Here is a 17,384-nt window from a genome sequence, read left to right as displayed (position 1 = left end):
AAAAGTGGCGGCACCACGCAATTTCTTGTTCAAATGTTATTCTATTTTACTTTATTTTGGCCGGCCCTTCTGGCATTTGCCCAAAAGCAAGATGGCCATCCTGTCCCTGTGTACAACTAACACACACAGCCCTATTACGGACTTAAAGGAAAAACTCCCCGAACCCAGAGGGAAGAAACTCTGAGACGTATCACAAATAGAGATCCCTCTGGCCCTGGTTGGTCAGGGTGGGAAGCAATCTGAATATGTCACGCTGTACGTACCCTTTGCTTGTGACTGTCGTGCCTGACCACAGAGCGCCCGTCCGCCATGAATGTCTTGGCCGTGCTTCCAGTGAGCACATTAAACACATAGCGAACCCATAACACTCCTCCTGGCAGAATCCAAAAGTCACTTTTTTTCTCATTTCCAAAGCATAGTCCTATCTCTACCATCGGGAACGGGTGGAAAAGTGATGTCACAGTTTAACTTTTATATTTTGCTGTAAAGTAAGCAGTAAATACAGCTCAGGGACACAGGCAAATGTCAGAGACGCCGCCCCACTCTTCGAGAGCCACGCTCACATGCAGGACATTTATATGCAGGGGTTGGCTTAAAATAATAATGTGGTGTATTGAAAGATGGTCAACCAGAATGTTTTAAACTCTTAACGGCAGCACACACTTTCCCCATTTAGATTTTTTCTCCAAAAATATGTTAATAAGGTGATGGATGGAGGGTTCTCCTGAGGATCATTTTAAGCTACTAAGTCCAGGAAAGGATAACACGATGCGATTTCACAGAAACCATACTGTATTTCATGATAATGTGAAGTACCCTTAATTGGAATTTAAAGGAGTCGTGTTTCCAATGAGTGTGCTCACAAGGCTAATGCTATGCAGTTGCACTATAACTTCCAGCATGGGCGTCTGTACGTCTGGGTGTTCAACCCTTAAACATGGAATGTTTAATTACCATCTTGTTGAGTATCAGGTAGCATACTTTTAATTTGGCATGGTAGCTCGTATGGATAGCTAGCAAGGCAAACATGAAGCCTCCACCCAGGGGTCTAGTTGGAACACATTGTTACAACCTTCCCACATGGGCTTTAAAACATAATTGAGGGCAATTCCACCTATTATGAAGCAATTCTAGTAGTAGTAGCAAAGTCCAATTTCCGGACTTTTCTGGTGGTAGGTCAAACAAGAAAGAAAAATGGATTGTGGACCAATTCCTGGGTCTCAAGAAGAGGACAGTGTTTGCTGCCTGTCATTCGAAGAGAACTGGAGGTAATTGTGTTATTAGCCAGTGCTCAACAAGCCGTACCTTGGTTTCATTGTTCTACTTGACAGCATCCCTCTTTGTCTTCACCCTGTTTCGATATGTGCACCAGAGAGCACTCTGTCATCCTATTGGTCAACGTCAAGGACCGCTTCATAGGAGTTGTCAAACTAGGCAGAAAAATGCAAACAACTCCGAAATGCCAGAGTTTTAATTGTGGTGTCGAGGGTGTACCAGACGCCAAATCACAAGTTGTAATGACAGTGTCACACTACATGGAATACAACAGCCCGATCCCATGTCCCGACGTTCAGAAGTACTGGAGACACTAAACGACTGTCTGTGACGAAAATGTGTGCCCAAATCAGGCTGACACATTCCAACTTTGTTGGAATGTGCCTGTTTTTGTGAAGGCTGTTTGAAGGCTGTTTTACTGATCCCCCCCTGGGAGAAGAAGGGACAGGCCAGGGATCCAACTGATTTTTTTTATGACATGTTAAAGAGGACCAATCGATAGATTACCATCTGGTTAACAAATGCTTTCGTTTTATTGGGGGACAGAGCGGCACTCAGAATCCTGACAGAAGTGTATAAGAAGTCTGTGTTTTAGCAAAAACATCGGACTTGGGGTTGATTTCCCATGCAGGGGACATGGCTTGCAGGCCTCTTGGAGCGACGCGGGTTGTCTTCCCATGTAGGGGACTTCCCCTTGCGGAGCTCCTTGAGAGACGCAAGGGGAACTCCAATCTTAGGCCTCGGATCATTGTTTGTTTGTTTTATGGATCATTGTTATGTTTGTATCATTGTTTTTTGTTACTGTACCGTTATTGCCCAAATATATGACCATAATTGTTACAAGCTCGGATGAATCTTTATTCTACCAAGTTTATATGGATTGTGTTTGACTTGGTCCGGAATTCCCACCACACAAAGAACTCCTCAAAACTCAATAAATAAAAACGACACAACATGTTGTGAAACAGTGAAGAAGAGGTAGAGCAGTGAAGTAGACCAGTGGTGGATAGAGCGTTGATGTGTTCTGTGATCTGCTGGCAGTATGGAGATCATCCGGCTGGGGAACAGCTTCTACATCGACTGGGACAGGAAGATGTACGACGCACGCAGCGACACGCCGGCCGAGGCCCGGACCACCACACTGAACGAGGAGCTGGGCCAGATCAAGTACATCTTCAGCGACAAGACAGGAACGCTCACCCAGAACATCATGACCTTCAACAAGTGCACCATCAACGGCAAGACCTACGGTGAGAGAGCAGTGCAGAACTAGTCTTCTGCTTGTGACAGCCTTCAACCCACCCCTCAGCACAGCACTAGTCCTGAACTGGCGGCAGCTTCACAGTACAGTACTAGTCTTCTACTGGTGACTGCTCCCCCAGTGTGTACATTACTGGTCTTTTGCTGGTTGAAAGCCCCCAGTTCAAAACTATTCTTCTACTGCTGAAGCTCCCTCAGTACCATTGTAGTCTTGCATTTGAGTTTACACTCGTGGCAGCATGATGACAAATTTTTGATTGTCTACACTTTTTGACAGCAGAGGATTGGGTTTAATGTTGTGCGTTCATCTGAGGATACACTGGCAGTGTTGACCAAGCATCTACAGTGTTCATGACTCCGATGTTAACATTGTAGGTAGAGACATCAGAGGATCAACAAACAAAGGGAGCCTAGCTCATTGACATTGCACATTTTGGCTACAGTGGTGATCAAATGCAAAAAAACCTAAAGCTAGTAATTAATGACTGACTATAAGGTAAAAATGACTAGGCTTAAGGGGTTAATGTAGAAGTGTTTTTGACTCCTGTCAAAACCCACATCTTAATAGTTAGTATAACTTTAACTCTACTTTAATCCACCACCCTGGTATGTGTCTGCAGGGGATGTGTACGACTACTTGGGACAGAGACAGGATGTTACAGAGGTGAGTTCCCTGCTCATACACGGCTTGATGAGTTGAAACAAAATTCTTGGGATGTTTATGTATTTCATCTATGCACATGTTCCCCTGCTATCTCTTCCTACAAGAAAACTGAGGTGGTGGACTTCTCCTTCAACCCCCTGGCCGACCCCAAGTTCTCCTTCTACGACCATTCTCTGGTGGAGGAGGTGAAGCTGGGGATCCCCGAGGTCCATGGCTTCTTCAGGCTGCTGGCCCTCTGCCACACGGTCATGGCTGAGGAGAAGAGCAAGGGTACGTTTGAAAGAATAAGATCATCTTTGTTAACAAGCCAAAAACAGAGTTTAGTTTGTCCAGAGATCCAACAACACACATAGTCTATAAAGAACTTTGTTCTTTATAGACTATGTGTGTTGTTGGATCACCCCGCACACTGTAAAGAACATTCGAACCATAGCCATAGACAGAAAATAGTGTGTGTGGGTGGGGGGGGGGGGCTTTGCATTTACTCAAGTCAGAGAAGTTCTCAACCGCTGATTTTGTATACAAAAGTTTTACAGTTTTATATAAATAATATCTCTTAAAAAATTACCTCGGCAACCTCATAGCAGGCATAATTTTAACTCCACACTTGGCTAAGGATGAGGAAGAGGGGAAGTTAAACTTTAATGCAGGCTGCCACATGAAGTAACATTGTTGATCCTCCAGACCAGCTGGTGTACCAGGCGCAGTCTCCGGACGAGGGAGCGCTGGTCACCGCCGCCAGGAACTTTGGCTTTGTGTTCCGCTCGCGGACGCCTGAGAGCATCACAATCGTGGAGATGGGAAAGCAGCAACGCTATGAGCTTCTCGCCATCCTGGACTTCAACAACGTCCGCAAGAGGATGTCTGTCATCGGTGAGGTGTCAATCAATCAGCAGTTATCAGTGTCATCGGTAACGTGTTGAACGACAAGATAACAGAAGAAATAGTGCTTAAAGATGTGTGTGCCTGTGTGTGTGTGTTTGTGTTTTCCTGCGGTTGTCTGCTTCAGTCCGTAGTCCCGAAGGGAAGGTGTCTCTGTATTGCAAAGGAGCCGACTCCGTCATCTTTGAAAGACTGAACCCTTCCTGCAGAAAGCTGATGGAGGTCACCACAGAGCACCTCAACGTAAGCCTGGGGAACGCATCTATCTATCGGTCGATCGATAGATATTATGGATAGATAATATTATATATACTATAGTATCTACTTAACTATAACTATCAGAATATCTATCTATACATCTATATATAGATATAGATAGATAGATAGATAGATAGATAGATAGATAGATAGATAGATAGATATATTGAGAGTTATAGTTAAGTAGATACTATAATTCTAGGTAGATGGGTAGTGGCTACATAGATGCTTTCTCAAGCGTCACCATGCGTTTGGTTGACAGGAGTTTGCTGGGGACGGTCTGCGGACGCTGGCGTTGGCCTACAAGGACGTGGACGAGGACTTCTTCAGCCGCTGGAAGCAGCAGCACCACAAGGCCAGTACGGCGCTGGAGAACAGAGAGGCACAGCTGGAGCAGCTCTTTGAGGAGATGGAGACGGACCTCCTGGTGAGCCATTACACGGGGAATTACCTGCCGGCATTTGCCTCAGGAGGTAGAGCAAATGGCTGGTGTACCCAGAAGGTTGCAGGTTCGATGCCTGGCTCCTCCTAGCTGTGAGTGTTGCGATGTCCCTGAGCAAGGCACCTCACCCTGACTGCTCCTGACGAGCTGGCTGTGGCCTTGAATGGTTGACACCACCGTTGGTTTGTGAATGTTTGTAGGAATAGGTGAATGACAATATTGTAAAGCGCTTTGAGTGGCCACTGGTTAGAAAAGCGCTGTATAAATGCAGTCCGTTTACCATTTACCATTTACTTAATACTATAGTTCAGATGAGGGTTTTGATAATAATTGTATTGATAAAGGGCTTTTCAGTTTAGAGATCTCAAAGTGCTGTACATTGGTAAAACAGAAGATGCAAGTCGAGCTAATGTGTCACTGAACACACGAGTGACACAAGACTGACATAATGTATGTTTAGAACATATGCCCACGGCCCCCATGAATGTCCTTAAATCAACTAGCATGTGACTATTATAATAATAATTATTATTATTATTATATTGTTATTATGTATCATTTTTCCCTAGTTCAGATAATACACAATTAATTCCAATGTTGAGGTAATACACAGTTAATCAATTTGTTTAGGTCAAGATGTGAACGCATGAATATCAATAAGGTTAACTAAGTACCCAACACCATGTTTTGAATAGTTACTCGGGGCGACGGCGATTGAAGACAAGCTTCAAGATGGCGTGCCCCAGACCATTGAGCAGCTGGCAAAGGCAGACATTAAGATTTGGGTTTTGACAGGAGACAAGCAAGGTAACACTTCTACATTAACCGCTTAACCCTAGACCCTCTGCACTAACCCTAGACTCTACAACAACCCTAGACTCTCAGCACTAACCCTAGACTCTTACACTAACCCTTGACTCTCTATACTAAACCTAGACTCTGTGCACTAACCCTATACTCTCTAAACTAACCCTAGACTCGCTACACTAACCCTAGACAGTCTACACTTACCGTAGACTCTCTACACTAACCCTAGACTCTCTAAACTAACCCTAGACTCACTACACTAACCCTACCCTCTCTACACCAACCCTAGACTCTACACTAACCCTAGACTCTCTACACTAACCCTAGACTCTCTACACTAACCCTAGACTCGCTACACTAACCGTACCCTCTCTACACTAACCCTAGACAGTCTACACTTACCGTAGACTCTCTACACTAACCCTAGACTCTCTAAACTAACCCTAGACTCGCTACACTAACCCTACCCTCTCTACACCAACCCTAAACTCTACACTAACCCTAGACTCTCTAAACTAACCCTAGACTCGCTACACTAACCCTACCCTCTCTACACCAACCCTAGACTCTACACTAACCCTAGACTCTCTACACTAACCCTAGACTTGCTACACTAACCCTACCCTCTCTACACTAACCCTAGACTCTACACTAACCCTAGACTCTCTACACTAACCCTAGACTCTCTACACTAACCCTACCCTCTCTACACCAACCCTAGACTCTACACTAACCCTAGACTCTCTACACCAGGGGTCAGCAACCTTTTCAACATGCTGTGCCAATTTGAAATTTTCTCGTTAATGAATATGGCTTCAGCAACGATATATTAAATATTAAGCTGAATTATGACACAGCGACCAAAAACAATTCCGGAACACCTGGAATTGTATAATGTTTTTTTTGTTGTTATAGGGCTATTTGCAACATGGGATTACAAATTATAATTGCATATGTCCCATCTTAAAACGTCACTTTCAGAAACTCAATCAAAAACATATTTGCAATGTGAGAAATGTAAAAAACTAGAATATATGAATATAATATATGTTGGAACCATTCACATCATGTCTTTAAGACATGTACAGCTTTGCAAAACCATGTAAAGATGATGCATACAGGCCACTTGCAACAATATTTTAAATGTTTTCTTCTCTATTACTCACAACATAGGTTTACGCTACATACTATTAATTGATCCCATTTCAGAACACTGCTTTCAGTAACTCATTTAAACATATTTGCACTGGGAGGAAATGCCCAAAACAGAATAAAGTGCAAAAAAACTCGGTATTAAGATAAGTAAGTGAGTATGATTATGCCGCCGCATTGTGCGGTGAAATTTTTTGATAATAGAAAAGATTTTTTTTTTTTTTCTCAAGTGTGCCAATGATTATGCTGCCACGTGCCAGTGGTGGCAAGCGTGCCTAGGGTTGCCGACCCCTGCTCTACACTAACCCCAGTCTCTACACTAACCCTAGACTCTCTACACACTAACCCTAGACTCTCTACACTAACCCTACACTCTCTACACTAACCCTAGACTCTCTACACACTAACCCTAGACTCTACACTAACCCTAGACTCTACACTAACCCTAGACTCTCTACACTAACCCTAGACTCTACACTAACCCTAGACTCTACACTAACCCTTGACTCTCTACACTAACCCTAGACTCTCTACACTAACCCTAGACTCTCTACACTAACCCTAGACTCTACACTAACCCTAGACTCTCTACACACTAACCCTAGACTCTCTACACTAACCCTACACTCTCTACACTAACCCTAGACTCTCTACACACTAACCCTAGACTCTACACTAACCCTAGACTCTACACTAACCCTAGACTCTCTACACTAACCCTAGACTCTACACTAACCCTAGACTCTACACTAACCCTAGACTCTACACTAACCCTAGACTCTACACTAACCCTTGACTCTCTACACTAACCCTAGACTCTCTACACTAACCCTAGACTCTCTACACTAACCCTAGACTCTACACTAACCCTAGACTCTCTACACTAACCCTAGACTCTACACTAACCCTAGACTCTCTACACTAACCCTAGCCTCTCTACATTAACCCTCCCCCCCACCCCTAACAGTAACACCACTAACCTCCATTCCCCACCACTAACACTTACATAGCAGTTAACCATATCACAGGGGCATGTAACCTTTTTTTCTACCTCAAGATCAAAGTCACTCCATGGTAGTACATCACAGGCCCTCCGTGGAGATGTTTTGTTGTATTTGAATGTTTTGTGACCTGATGTGTCTGATGTGTGCGACAGAGACGGCAGAAAACATTGGCTACTCCTGCAACCTGCTGCGTGAGGAGATGAACGATGTATTCATCGTGTCTGGAAACACACCTGAAGAAGTCAAACAGCAACTCAGGTGAGAGGATGGGGTTTGATAAAGGACACTATCTTTAAATGTTTCATTAGCTGACCAATGCCTCCTTATTTTGTTCTGTTCAAACAGGAGTGCGTGGATGACTATGAAGCCAGATATGGCAGAAGGCATGGTCTTTCTACCAGAGAACATTCTGGGTAAAGTGGGGAGCGCACTCAAGGATGAGGTTGTGTCTGGAGAGTATGGCCTGGTGATCAATGGAAACAGTCTGGTACGTGGAAAGGGCTAGAGATGGTGGTAGCAATAGCGTTACTGATATAAAGATTTACTCCATTCTTATTGACCTTTTACAAAGGATAAGATGAATCAGGTGGCTGTATAGATCCACAGGAGCACTATCTATCCCATATACCCTGTTGTTTCACAGGAGCAGTATCTATCCCATAATACCCTTTTTAGTTCCACAGTAGCACTATCTCTGTCTATCCCAAAATACCCTGTATTGTCCTGTCTATAACCGTGTCCATCCCATAATACCCTGTATATTCCTGTACATCCGATAATACCCTGTATAGTCCTGTCTATAATCCATCCCACAATACCCTGTATAGTCCTGTCCATTTCATAATACCCTGTATATTCTTGTTTATAACCCTGTCCATCCCATAATACCTTGTATATTCCTGTCCATCCCATAATTCCCTGTATAGTCCTGTCAATAGTCCTGTCCATCCAATAATACCCTGTATAGTCCTGTCTATAGTCCTCTCCATCCCATAATAGCCTGTGTAGTCCTGTCCATCTCCTAATATCCTGTATAGTCCTGTCTACAACCCGGACTATCTCAAAATACCCTGTATAGTCCTGTCTATGACCCTGTCCATCCCATAATACCCAAGGCATACGCGCTAGAGGAGGCCATGGAGCTGGAGTTCCTGTGGACGGTGTGCATGTGCCAGGCGGTGATTTGCTGCCGCGTCACGCCGCTGCAGAAGGCTCAGGTGGTCGAGCTGGTGAGGAAATACAAGAAGGTCGTTACCCTTGCGATAGGGGATGGAGCCAACGATGTCAGCATGATCAAAGGTACCTGGGGCGGGGCTGAATGTACCCGGGTGGGGCTCGATGCATTGGGTATTTGTAGATGGACCAGAGAGGCGTGAAAGCCTTCAATTGCCATTATTGCTGGTTTTCCCACGTTTTAAATACATGCATATACACACAGTTTTTTGGGGAAAAAATGACAGCAGATGCGGAATGAACAGTACTTGTTTAATTCTTGTAAGAAGTAGTCAAACCCTTTTCCTCTGCAAACTCCCACCTCCGCTGATCCTCTCCAACTTCTCTCCTCCTCTCCCACCTCCAACCTCTCCACCATGTCACCTACGTCCTCTCCACCTGTTCTCTGCCTCCTCCCCACCCTCCCCAACTCACCTCCCACCTCCTCTCCACCTCCGCCCTCCTCTCCACCTCCCACCTCCTCCTAAACACCTGCCCTCTACCTCCCACCTCCTCCTCCCCACTTTCTCCTCCTCACCTCCTCCTCTCCATCTCCCCCCTGCTCTCCACTTCCCACCTCCTCCTCTCCACCTCCCACCTCCTCCTCTCCACCTCCCACCTCCTCCTCTCCACCTCCCGCCTCCTCCTCTCCACCTTCCACCTCCCACCTCCTCCTCTCCACCTCCCACCTCCTCCTCTCCACCTCCCACCTCCTCCTCTCCACCTTCCACCTCCTCCTCTCCACCTCCCGCCTCCTCCTCTCCACCTTCCACCTCCCACCTCCTCCTCTCCACCCAAGCGGCCCACATCGGGGTGGGTATCTCCGGTCAGGAGGGCATGCAGGCGGTGTCGTCCAGTGACTACTCCTTCGCCCAGTTCCGCTTCCTGCAGCGCCTCCTGCTGGTGCACGGCCGCTGGTCCTACCTGCGCATGTGCAAGTTCCTGCGCTACTTCTTCTACAAGAACTTCACCTTCACCTTCGTCCACTTCTGGTTCGCCTTCTTCTGCGGCTTCTCAGCCCAGGTGAGACCCCAGTATAAACTATATGTGGTATTTAGTTGTGCTATAGTACTATTATAGCACTACTATACTCGGTTCATCTCTCCTCAGACGGTGTACGATGAGTGGTTCATCACGCTCTATAACCTGGTCTACACAGCGCTGCCAGTGCTGGGCTTGAGTCTGTTTGATCAGGTATGTGATATGAAATCCCCATGTAAATCAATATTATATACCTGTATAGTCAATATGCTGGACTTTGCCTCTCCCTGCTGCCCAGGATGTGAACGACGCCTGGAGTTTCCAGCACCCTCAGCTCTACGTCCCGGGGCAGCTGAACCTGTACTTCAGCAAGATGGCCTTCTTCAAGTGTGCACTTCACAGTGGCTTCAGCTCCCTCGTCCTCTTCTTCATCCCTTACGCGGCCATGTCGGACAGCATGAGGCAAGACGGCAACGATCTGGGCGATTACCAGTCCTTCGCTGTGGTCACACAAACCTGCCTGCTCTTCACTGTCTGCATTCAGGTTTGCTATACATTCTATCATTTTTCATCAATTATGATTATTACATAAAATATTATTTATAACATTACACCTGCCTGCTGGTAACCGTCTGCATCCAGGCTTTTTATACATCATATTTTATATATATATATTCATAAATTATGATTATTATATAATATTATATAATATATATTTATCAAACCGGCCTGCTACTTTCATGGTTGGCCTATTCCTGAATTGGACATGAGGGGTTGATAAAATACCTTATCTTATCTTATCCTATTTAAGGTTTTATTACCAAGGCCAACCATAACTTACTATGTTTTGTAATTGAACACGTCATTTCTGGACAGTGCACTTTCCCAAACTTTTATAGACCAACATGAACAATGCATGTTCTCAATTCAATTCTTGTCTCTGTCAATTTTCTGACCGTTTGTCTCCCCTCTAGTTGAGTCTGGAGATGGCCTACTGGACAGCAGTAAACACGTTGTTCATTGTGGGCAGTCTGCTGCTGTACTTTGGGGTTACGTTCACAATGTACAGCAACGGCCTGTTTCGCCTCTTCCCCTCTGCCTTCTCCTTCATCGGTGAGTGACAGTAGAGATTAACACGTTCTAATGTATAGTAATGCTACTGCTTATTTCAGTTCCAACGGTATTGCTGAAGAGGCCGTAGTTATGTAAACATCCTTATTATGGAAGTAAATCTGTCTCATCGGATTTTGAAAATAAAAAGCCATTGAATTTTAAGCACTGAATATTTATGCATTGAGGTACCGTATCTGGATTTTTTGCCTCTGAATTTAACTCTTTGAATCTTCAACAAATCATTTTCACCTTTATTTTTCAACGTTAAAAATTTAACTTAAGAATTTTCAACGTCCCCAAATTCAACAGGCCAAAGTTAGCTGCAAAATTCAATGTATGAAATTCAGTGTTAACATCCAGGGGCCGAAGGAAGAGCAATCGATCCTAGATCGCGGTCAAGCAAGGAGAGCAAGCGGGTGTTACACTGAATTCTCGCACTTTTCTGTAACATGCACGAGTTTGAGGCGTAGACAGGCGTAGACAGTCATTCATGTGTGGAAACTTAAAAGCTTAAAGCTTAAAACGTAACGATTGTATCGTCATCGATCACTCAGATTGGGGGTATTGTTTTGTGATGTTAGCGGGCACACGTTAAGTGAATGGAGCAAAACGGTTGATATGCCTCTGTGGACGTGGTGGCATAACAAGAGGGCAACGAGCGCACAGAGCCAACAGTATTGCACATCGAGTGGCATGATACAGAATATGAGGATGACAAATTAAAAGCAGGTTGCTGTCGGACGCCTCTTCCCGAGGCACGCCGTGCTTCCAATGGAACTACAGGCTGCTGCCGCTTCAGTTGCCAGACGGTGTGCATTATAATAAAAACATGAATAAAACATTCCATCCCCCCCCCCCCCCCCTCACCTTGTTATTAAATGTACTTAATAAATACATTTGATTTGATTAGCTTTTTACAGACCCATACAATGGATAGGGTGTTTAGTACGGTCCACCCCCGTTGCTTCTCTCCCCAAAAAACGCTACAGTCAGTGTTTAATGACGTTGATTTACCTTTGAGCATTTCCTATTATATGCTATCGTGTAAAATGCTGTTTAGAATTAAAGTTTGTATCAAAAAAGAAAGACCCATTATCACAGCAGTTAGAGACAGGTGTCCAACGAGGGATGCCCTTATTCCTTCTCACTCCCTCTCTTTGCTTGACCGCGATCTAGCATCTAGGATCGATTGCCCTTCCTTGGGTCCACGGATGTTAACACTGAATTTCATAAATTGAATTTTGCAGCTGACTTTGGCATGTTGAATTAAGGGACGTTTAAGTTGAATTTTTTAACATTAAATATTTTATTTTTAATTTTTTAACATTGAAAAATAAAGAAGAAAATGATTTGTTGAACATTTAAAGAGTTAAATTCAGAGGCAAAAAATCCAGATGTTATTTCAATGCATAAATATTCAGTGCTTAAAATTCAATGGCTTTTTATTTTCCAAAATCCGATGAGACAGATTTACTTCCACCTTATTAATTTGGGAGGAAATGTTATGAATGCGACGGATAGTTGCATTGTTTTTCCCATAGGGGGCGCTCTACGGCTCTACACCTTTTAAGTGTAACTTGTAACATTGTTCCGGTCTTAGTAAATCAGAGTTAAAATGATATCATCGTCTCGACCTGCCACTCAATTACTAATAAAGGGGGAAAGGGTGGGTGTTCACGTTTGGTTGTAGTCTATTTGCTCGGTTTTAGCCCTACTGTTGAGTCGGAGAACCAAGTGAAAAGACTACAACCAAACATAAACAGCCCCCCTTTCCGTTTCCGGCCAACAGGCAATGATTCTAGGAGGTATTCTAGTCCGCTGATCGAGCCAGAGAGTTAACGTTATGGATTTTACATATTTATAATTCGAAATTTGTCCCAGCCTTTTTACCACAGATACTCTAGGGTCTATAGCATATACCCGCGTTGTCTCATTACAGTTTAATTCATTTTTCACAATTTACCAGCTCTCGTTTTGAAGAATAATCACCGCACCATTCGTTTCAATGGGAATCGCGACGGTCTATACTTTCAACATAAAGTGTACATATTTATAATTTGAAATTTGTCCCAGCCTTTATACCAGATACTAAAGGGTCTATAGCATATAACCACATTTTCTGATTACAGTCTAAGGTAACAGTAAGCTGACAACACCGCAACTGCAAATTAACCACACAGAGATAACCATGGCAACTGGTCAAACAAATTTTCTTTTTACGATCATTCTGCACACGCATCTGCCGTGTTGAAAAAACAAATAATCCCCCTATTGAACGAAGTTAAACCGAGTGAGCGTGCCGTTCACAGACACCAGAATGAACGAGTTCACAGTAACGTTCATCAAGTAGTAATACAGTGCGTTCAGTTCACGTTCGCCCAAAATATGAACGAGTTCATGAACTATCGTTCAATGAATGCGTTCAGGCACAACACTGCCCAAACCTATAACAAGCACAGCTCTTGTGCTGCATTTATAACGATATAACAAGAAAGGATGTAATGATAACTCCATGAAAATAAAGGCTCCATGGCTATAATAATTAAAATATAATTAACTTATAAAGCGTGTAACGAGACACCGAGAGGATCTGGCTGAATTTTGAACTTATGACACAGGAGGTCTGGCTTGCTGACTAAAAAGCATTGCGATCATAAAAGCGTGACAATCTGACAAAAGCGCAAATCTGATAATAGATGAATTCGATCCGACAGCCTCTAGCTTACAGAGAAAGCGTCACTAACGTTTCGGCCACGGTGACCATATGGTTGACGTTGGATTCACTGATTTGGTCTTCTTGTCTTTCACGCGCGTTGTGATGTGCACAAATGCGCGTATTTTACTCGCGGTTTGATGCTCAAAACAGCGTTTTTTACGCGCGCTCTTGAAGAACTTCATTGCGGTGTAAAAAGCGGCGCATGTTTTGCGCATTACGGCGTAAAGAAACGCAGTTTTTTCACATTTTACGGCGTTTGTTAGGGCGTAATGAAAGTGATACGTGACTGAATGAGGTCGTTTTCTGGCGGGGTTGGCTTGCCATAGTTAGGCGCGTTAGACGCGTTTTACGCACCTAAATAACGCGCCCAACGCACCTACGCGCCCAATGCACCAACGCGTGGAGTTCAAAAAATTTAACTTTTTACGCTCCTACGCGTGACGCTTAGCCGCGATAGCCAATCAGCGTTGAGGTTGACCCAACGTAACTGGCAGAGAGACGGAGCCGAGGAGGCACAGAAGCGGAAAGGGCATGGACGACCAAGTCATCGTTACAGTGTGTGCTGAAACGATGAGGAGGTGGTGAAACTCACCCAGCTGTGAGCGCCTACGGAGGATGTCATGCGATTAGATTCTCTGCCTGAGCCCCCGCGAAGCAAGACAACTCCGCTGCGCGTCGGTGTCCTGTTCGCCCTGTCGGGGCTTATTTTCCCGATAATGACCGGCGTTCTATACATTATACTTACATATATATTTAGCTGACTAGGCCTAAGTAAAAAATGTGTACAAAGTTACACATGTATTAAAAATAATGTCTGGTTGAAATCGGGCTCGGGCTCATAATTACAGTTAATGTGTCGGACCGGGCGGGGCTCGGACAGAACGTGCACGGGCTCGGGCCGGGTCGGGCTTAATTTTCTGGGCCTGATCTAAGCGCTATCATGCACCCAAACACGGCGGCGTTTGGGTTTCCTACTCTCCTCGAACTCCCACAACAAATACAGCGCAGCGATGGTGGTGATCTTAGCCATGTTTGTGGAGCAAAAGAAAAGTAGCGGGGGGAAATAAGTTTTGGGCGGGCTCATCTAGCTGCGTAGGCGCGTTTGGCGCGTTGAACCATTTTTGTGTCACAATGATCAAGCGTCAGGTTAGGCGCGATACGCGCGTAATCGCGCGCGTTCAGTGTGGCCGTACCTTTAGCCGATGGATTACACATAAGCTTACCTACATCACATCATGATTTAATGAACAATTATTCTATTGGGCAATCCCCTACTATTCCCGGAGCTTGAGGTGTATATACTACACGTGAACACTCCAAAAATAAACAAGATAACACTTTTTGCCGGGATTTATTCGTTTTTTATTAGCGGTTTATTCGTTTTTATTATAGCGACGAGACGACCGTCACGCGCTGGAAAACAATATCCCGAGTTTGAGATCTAAATCATAGGATATTGCCCAATATCCCGAGATAGTGAACCAATCATATTGCGCCATCTTAGGAGGTTCACGTGTAGCATAAGCTAATGTGTAATATATCACAGCCTAAAATCTTAACATGTTAATGAGATAAAAAACAATAACCGTATATATATATAATTGGGCCCCTTTTCTACCAGAAAAACGTGTGTCTGAAGCAGGCCCGGAGTGTCTAATAGGGAGGACCGGGACTATTCCTGGTGGGCTGGTCTGACTTTTGGGCCGCGAGGGCCGGTGTTCAATTATTATTTTTATTTATTTATTTATTTATTTTGGGCCAGTGTTCAGTCATGGCACTGAGTTGGTATAACGGAGTGGCCATCGTGCCGGTCCACGTTGAAATGTATTTTGGGCCGCGGTGCGGGGGCACCCCTTAGTGGTAGGAGCCTCACACTGCGCCCAGTGCCCACTTGTCGTTGTATTTAGGTCCGTCCCGTCCCCCACTCCGCCCCTGGTCTGAAGTCAGAAAGGATCAGGCAATAGATAAAGGATGGGTTGCGTGACAACATTGTGTGTTTTAAGGAACCGCCAGAAACACTCTGAACCAGACCAACGTGTGGCTGACCATCCTCCTCACCTCCACCCTGTGTGTGCTCCCTGTCCTCACATACCGATTCCTCACCATCCAACTCTGGCCAACCATTAACGATAAGGTACGGCAGAGGTATTGTTTATAGTAATGTAAGTTAGGGGTAATTCTTATAGTAATGTATGTTAGGGGTATTGCTAATTGTAATATATGTTAGAGGTAATGCTTATGATTTGTGAAAATTAATGCTTATTATGTATGTATTAGGTAATGCTTAAAATAATGTATGTAACATGCTGTAAACATTCAAGTTGAAGTTCAGGTCTCAGTGACAACAGCAAACAATCAGCTTAAGAATTGAACACAGTTGTGAGAATTTTGAGAATCAGCTGTTGGCACATGACACATTCTACAGACAAAAACATCTATTCTGTAATAATGATACTATCATAATTATGATACTCAACCCCCCGATATATGGCTGTGGCAAATCCACCCCTGAACAAAACAAGATAACATATAGTTTATCTTAGATCAGGATGGAAACCTAGATGGGAACAGTTTGCTTATGAACTGTGGTTCAATGTGACCGTTCAAGTGAATGAACTGCCGTTTGGTGTCTGTGTTCTGATTTGTTTGTTGACCTTTGGTGACACCTCCAGGTGATGTTGAAGGCCCAGCAGGCAAAGGCGGCCCCCCCTCCCCCGTCGAAGAGAACTCGCATACGCCGAGGGAGCTCGCGGCGCTCCGGCTACGCCTTCTCTCATGCCCAGGGCTACGGCGAGCTGGTGACGTCACGGCGCTTCCTGAGACGCCCGGCTGTGTCTCATTCGTCTCACTTCACACCGATGAAGTCCACCTCCAGCTTCATCCCAATGGGGCGGTCGGCCAGGTACAGTCCCACAGAAGGCCCCCACAACACTAAAGCCCAAGGCGTGAAAGGGACCTCGCTGCAGATGTATCGGACCAAACAGGATCAGGCCTTATGAAGGGCAGATCCCACCTACATTTACATTTAGGGGATTTTGCTGACGCTTTTATCCAAAGTGTCTTACAACCATTCATTCCCACACCGACGGCTGATTGAACCATCCAAGGCTACCGTCAGCTCGTCAGGAGCGGTCAGGGTGAGGTGTCTTTCTCAGGGACACATCAACACCCTGAGGAGCCGGGGATCGATCTAGCAACCTTCAGGTTACCAGGCAACCCGCTCTCCCTCCTGAGTTCCCCCCCCCCCCCAGATCTCACTTCAGTCGCTGCAGCCTTACAGCCAAAGAGGCCTAGGGAAAGGTATGGTGCTCATGATGCACTCTGAGGAACCCACAGGAAGAATCGCTTTGTGTTCAACTAATGTCATTGACTACACTCAGTGATCGTGATCTGTTGGTCTCTTGTTATGCTGGCCTAGGGAAATAAATGCAAGGCCTATATAGATGGAGGAACATGATGTGTTATGTTTACAGACTTCCATCAGGTGTAGTTGATCCTCCTTATCCTGGTTGCAATATAACCAAGTGTCCAAGCAATTCTACAATCTCAAGTGATTCTCTTTGTCTTCAGCAAATACTGTATATTATAGTCCATTATTGTAGCCTATATTACTCAGTA

At 44.7% G+C, this 17,384-nt stretch overlaps 1 protein-coding gene across 3 annotated transcripts in view; it reads left to right on the top strand.

Annotated features, from left to right (window-relative positions):
- LOC307079833 (phospholipid-transporting ATPase ID-like) overlaps nucleotides 1–16,774 on the top strand; it is a 29,672-nt gene extending 12,898 nt beyond the window's left edge. For all 3 annotated transcript variants that reach the window (XM_079742339.1, XM_079742340.1, XM_079742341.1), the window contains 16 exons: nucleotides 2,317–2,525; nucleotides 3,156–3,199; nucleotides 3,304–3,469; nucleotides 3,884–4,072; nucleotides 4,209–4,324; nucleotides 4,602–4,766; nucleotides 5,477–5,588; nucleotides 7,897–8,002; nucleotides 8,090–8,231; nucleotides 8,860–9,043; nucleotides 9,756–9,979; nucleotides 10,067–10,150; nucleotides 10,236–10,481; nucleotides 10,912–11,050; nucleotides 15,770–15,900; nucleotides 16,439–16,774. In XM_079742339.1, coding sequence (XP_079598465.1) covers nucleotides 2,317–2,525; nucleotides 3,156–3,199; nucleotides 3,304–3,469; nucleotides 3,884–4,072; nucleotides 4,209–4,324; nucleotides 4,602–4,766; nucleotides 5,477–5,588; nucleotides 7,897–8,002; nucleotides 8,090–8,231; nucleotides 8,860–9,043; nucleotides 9,756–9,979; nucleotides 10,067–10,150; nucleotides 10,236–10,481; nucleotides 10,912–11,050; nucleotides 15,770–15,900; nucleotides 16,439–16,765 — 2,584 coding nt within the window. In that variant the 3' untranslated portion in view covers nucleotides 16,766–16,774. The remainder of the gene's footprint in view (nucleotides 1–2,316; nucleotides 2,526–3,155; nucleotides 3,200–3,303; nucleotides 3,470–3,883; nucleotides 4,073–4,208; nucleotides 4,325–4,601; nucleotides 4,767–5,476; nucleotides 5,589–7,896; nucleotides 8,003–8,089; nucleotides 8,232–8,859; nucleotides 9,044–9,755; nucleotides 9,980–10,066; nucleotides 10,151–10,235; nucleotides 10,482–10,911; nucleotides 11,051–15,769; nucleotides 15,901–16,438) is intronic.
- The last annotated feature ends 610 nt before the right edge of the window (nucleotides 16,775–17,384 follow it).

The sequence above is a fragment of the Pollachius pollachius genome, assembly GCF_949987615.1.
Source record: "Pollachius pollachius genome assembly, chromosome: 1".
NCBI lineage: Eukaryota > Metazoa > Chordata > Actinopteri > Gadiformes > Gadidae > Pollachius > Pollachius pollachius.
Note: the sequence above shows the minus strand (reverse complement) of the source record. Positions and strands in the feature narration are given on the sequence as shown.